At 59.7% G+C, this 4642-nt stretch overlaps 1 protein-coding gene across 1 annotated transcript in view; it reads left to right on the top strand.

The window, feature by feature from the left end:
- LOC109384150 (solute carrier family 22 member 12-like) overlaps nt 1–2211 on the top strand; it is a 19285-nt gene extending 17074 nt beyond the window's left edge. The window contains exons 7-9 of the mRNA XM_019645188.1: nt 302–410; nt 659–862; nt 1408–2211. Coding sequence (XP_019500733.1) covers nt 302–410; nt 659–862; nt 1408–1471 — 377 coding nt within the window. The 3' untranslated portion in view covers nt 1472–2211. The remainder of the gene's footprint in view (nt 1–301; nt 411–658; nt 863–1407) is intronic.
- The last annotated feature ends 2431 nt before the right edge of the window (nt 2212–4642 follow it).

Below are 4642 nucleotides of genomic sequence, written 5' to 3'. Positions count from 1 at the left end.
GGATGGAGTGGAGGGGGGCAGCATTATGAATAGCTGTGGAGATAAAATAACTCAGTGATGGATTATGGGGGCAGGGGCAGGGAAATGGGTAGGGGGATGTCAAGGAGGACCCCCAGGGTCTGGCTCTGGATGTCTGAGGGCAAGAACGTGGCCATGAGGTCACTTAGGGCATGGTGCATGTATAGGGTCTGGGGATACCCAAGTGGAGGCAACTCAGACATTTGGAAGGTCAGGGAAAAGAGCCCCCACCTGATCCTGGGGCCCCCGCCACCATCGCCACTAATTCAGTCTCTGTCCACAGAGATGGGGACCTTGCGCTCAGCCCTGGCCGTGCTGGGGCTCTGCGGGGTGGGGGCCGCCTTCATCTGCATCACCATCTACACTGGCGAGCTGTTCCCCACCGTGCTCAGGTGAGGCTGTGCCTGGGCCTGAAGGGGGAGGTGCCCTGGGCTGGGAGGGCGGGGTGGGGCTGGCCTTCCCCAGACCTGGATGTCCGTGCCTTGGGTCTCTCTTCCATGTGGTCTCAGGGCTGCCCAGGTGCATCCTGGCCCAGCTTGACCCACTGTGCCTCCCTGGGCAGAGCAGGGCTAGGCCGGAGTGGGCGATCAAGGCTGCAGGTGGGCAGAGTGGGCGCTCACAGGTGCGCCTGTGCCGGCAGGATGACCGCCGTGGGGCTGGGCCAGATGTTGGCCCGAGTGGGAGGCATCCTGGGGCCTCTGGTCCGGCTGCTGGGAGTACACAGCCCCTCACTGCCCCTGCTGGTGTACGGGGCCGTGCCAGTGCTGAGCGGCCTGGCTGCACTGCTGCTTCCCGAGACCCAGAACCTGCCGCTGCCGGAAACCATCCAAGATGTGCAGAACCAGTGAGTGGACCCAGCCCCAGGACCAAAGTCTCCTCCCTCTAGAGAATCCCAGAACAGGGCAGGTCTGGCCACCCACCCTCATCACTGGACAGAGGGAGAAGCAGAATCCCAGAGAAGGATAGGATGGGCTGAGAGTCACACAGCACATCTTTGGGAGAGTGGAGGCCAAGGGCTGGGTCTCCTGGCTGTGTAGATTTTGTCCCCTGCTCGTCTTTCCACTACTTTCCACCAAATCACCCAGCTCCCCCCAGCTCCATCTTGAGCGAGGTCAAGGGGAAGGGCGTGTAGCCCTTTGTAAGCGGGAGAGCCGACAGTGTGATGGTCATTGTTGGGAGTTCTCGCTGGCCCCAGACTCTCCTACTAAGGCCCCTAGATGACTGTCGAGGCTGTCGCTGCCCACCCACCCTCCATCATGTGCTTAGGGAGCTCAGTCCTGGGTCCCCGAGAGCAACAGTATCTTCTGAGGCCTCAGGATGGACACAGGTCAGCGGTCAGAAGTCACTCTGCACCTAGGAGACACACCCCTCCATGTCTTTCCTGAACAGGGCAGTAAAGAAGGCAACACACAGTACCCAGGGGCGCTCTGTCCTGAAATCCACGCAGTTTTAAGCCTCCTGAGAGCCTGAGATGGGACTGTGGGAGGAGCCTCCCGTCCCCTGCAGACGGCAGGCCAGCAGACCTCAATTTCCAGAGGGCCCGGGGGTTGCCCCTCCAGCCGCGCCCGGCCTCTCACTGTCTGAAGAGCCACCTTCAACACAGAAGGGGCAAAAGATGGTGTGATTGGCAGGAGGCTGCCCACCGTGCCATCATCTGACCCTCCCTCATGGCTGCAAAGAGGATCAGGAACGAGGCCTGGGGGAGAAGCCAGCCTGTCGACCCCGAGCCCCCCTCCTCAGCTCACTGCCCCCAGGCTCAGGCTGACGGTCACCCATGGTCAAAACCTCTCCAGCCTCTCACTCCAGCCAGAGGGCTCTGCACAAGTGATGGAGTCTCTGCTCCTCAGCTTCCCCAGAAAGGTGGCCCTGGGCCCACCCCACTCCTCTCCACACTCCAGCCACGCGCCTGTCCTGCCGGCCATGCCTTCTGCCTGGAATCCCCCCGCCACCTTCTCTACCTGACAAACTCCCACTCAGCCTCCCCCGGCCAATGTCCTCATTCCAAGGACCCAGGGCCCAACCCAAGGTTCTACTGAAACCCTAACCCGTAGCCTCAGCCGTATACCTGTCTCCCACCCCCACCAGCCTGTGAGTTCCCAGAGGGTTGGGGTGTCCACAGCTCCCACACAGCCAGGTGGAGGGGCATCAGTGGGAGACGAGAGAGTGAATAAAGGAACAAATGACTGCCCCTCACCAACGCAGTGATGAGCCCAGGGCCTGCCCGGGTGGGGGCCCCTTGCTGGGGTGGCCCTTTCCCAGGCAGCTCTCCTATTCTCAGTGCCCGCCTGAGTGGCTTCCCTTTCCAGCCCCTGTTGTGGGGCAGGCACCATGCTGGGCACCTCAGGGCATCATCTCATTTCATCTTTTCATGAACCCTTTGTGGTAGATGTTGCCCCATTTTACAGATGGGAAAACTAAGGCTCAGAGAAACTGATTGCCCATGACACACACGCTAGGAAGAGGCAGAATCAGGAGGCAAGCCCTGGTCTGTAGGTCTCCAGAGCTCAGCTCCGGCCGCAATACCTCCAGCCCACCCTCAGGCCTCAGCTCACAATCCAGTGATGGTTCTCAAGGTCAGGGGTCTTCCTCTCAGAACCAGCCAGAGCCCCGCACGGTCCACTGGCATCACTTACGGGTGTAGGGACTCAGGCAGAAAGGGGAAGGCCCCAGACCTCCTCTACCCTAGCTAATAAATCTGGGTGCAGGCAGGAGCCATCTGCTGCCCAGTGGGGTCCCCACCAGCTGTGCTCAGGTGGTCCCTGGGCCACCTAGGCCTGTGTCACTGCTTCCAGGCACCTCAGCAGAGGGCTGCACCTTACACACACACACACACACACCAGTGATGTATACTCACAGGTGCACGCACACAAGAAGGTTAATGGGAAAACAGAAAGTAGCTCCTTGTCCCCGGGAGATGGGATCACTCCCTGGTCTGATCAGCTGCAGCCCCTGGGCCTCTGGAGGTTGTGTCCTTCAGGTGTCTGCCTATGGCCACCCTTCAGTGAAGACCCCCAAGACCCAGGTTGTCCCAGCCCACCCGGGACCTATCTGCCTGCTGCCCAGCTGAGCCCTAGCTGCCTTTCCTACCCTTGCTCAGCATTCTTGGGACACTAGGGTGTCCAGAAGCTTCCAGAAACCAGAACCCAATGGCTGAAAGATGGCTCCTCCTCTCCCTTGGGGTGTCCTCCAGCTCACCACGTGGTCAGAGCTGTCCTCAACCCATATTCAGAAGGGCCTTGCTCCTGGTTCTTCCAGGTGGTCACAATCTTCCAGGACCCAGGGCCTACCTGCTTCCAACAAGTCACCCCTCACTTAACTCAACAGGGTCTGGAAGCTGGAAGGGCCCAGGGCCCTTCCCCTCTGGGGCTGCCAGGGACTGAGTGTCATCCCGGTGGGCGCCCTGTGAAGGGAGGAGCCTCCCTCTGCGGCAGCCACAGGCCTGCATTCCAGCTGGGTGATGCCACCTGAATGGTAGGTAGGCCTTCACTTGGGACACACCCTCTCTTTGGATACCCACATTAGGGAGCCCCCAACCCCAGAAGCTGCTGGAAACTCTGCAATGGAGCCAAGGGGACTGGGCGTGGGAAAGGGGAGCCCATCAATCACCCCCATAGGCACATCCCCCCACGGCCTTAGGCAGCGAGGGCAGGCAAGTGGCTGGGGACCTACTCTGCCCAATTTGCGGCCTCCAGCCAGGCCTATAGCTCACCCAGGGGTGTGTGTGGGGAGGGGCAGTACCGGGCGCCACAGGCTCCATAGCCACCTCCAGGAGGGCACCACAGCCCCAGCACTGGTGTTCTCGCCCCTGGGGGCTGGCATGGCCAGGGCAAGTCTTCAAGGTCAAAGGTATCAGCTGGACTTTACTGTGAGCGTCTTCCCCAAACCCTGTCCTTGGTCCCCTGAAGCGGAATCTCCTGACACACCCCTACAAGTACCAATTGTCAATCAAGGAGGGAATGCCTGGAATTTCAGCCACCCCCAGGTGCTGTTTGAACTCTCCTGAGGGTGGGGGGTTCCTGCCAAGCCCGGCACACCCCAAGAACACCAAGGCCTCAGTTCACAATAAGATGAACAGAACAAAGGAGTGGAGACAAAGGGGACCTCCCTTTCCGATTGGTAAACTGAGTCAACTGCTGAGTCCAGGAATCTTTCCTCTTACAACCAAGCCTTTGAGTGACAGGAGTGCTTAGCTTCCTTATGCAGAGAAAAACACCCAGTCCCACAGCCACATGGCAACGAGCAGGACTGAGGCCTGTCTTTCCAACTCCTGCACTGTCCCTCCCTCTGGCCTCCTACTCTGACAGACAGTTCAGGGCCATTCTAGGAATTTCTGGAGTAAGGATGTTTTTTCCCTTCTTGACACTAAAGAACTCCTGCCTGCCTGTCTTTCTTTTCTTTGGTTAGTGGGGATGGTGCAGGGAAACCCGAGATTAGTCTCCATCCCTTGGACAGAGGGCACAGCTGCAGAGGATCCAGGGACAAGGCCATCGCCTGCACAGGGACAGGGTGTTCTGGCCAGCCTGCCCCAAATCAGGACCCCCGCCAGGGCATTAGAGCTGACCTCAGGGGTGCCAACCTCAGTCTCCAAGACTAAGCAGTGGGGAAATAGGGACCAGAGCCTCTC

The sequence above is a fragment of the Hipposideros armiger genome, unplaced genomic scaffold, assembly GCF_001890085.2.
Source record: "Hipposideros armiger isolate ML-2016 unplaced genomic scaffold, ASM189008v1 scaffold_93, whole genome shotgun sequence".
Taxonomy (NCBI): Eukaryota; Metazoa; Chordata; class Mammalia; order Chiroptera; family Hipposideridae; genus Hipposideros; species Hipposideros armiger.
The sequence above is the reverse complement of the archived record's forward strand: the minus strand, read 5'-3'. Positions and strand labels throughout refer to the sequence as shown.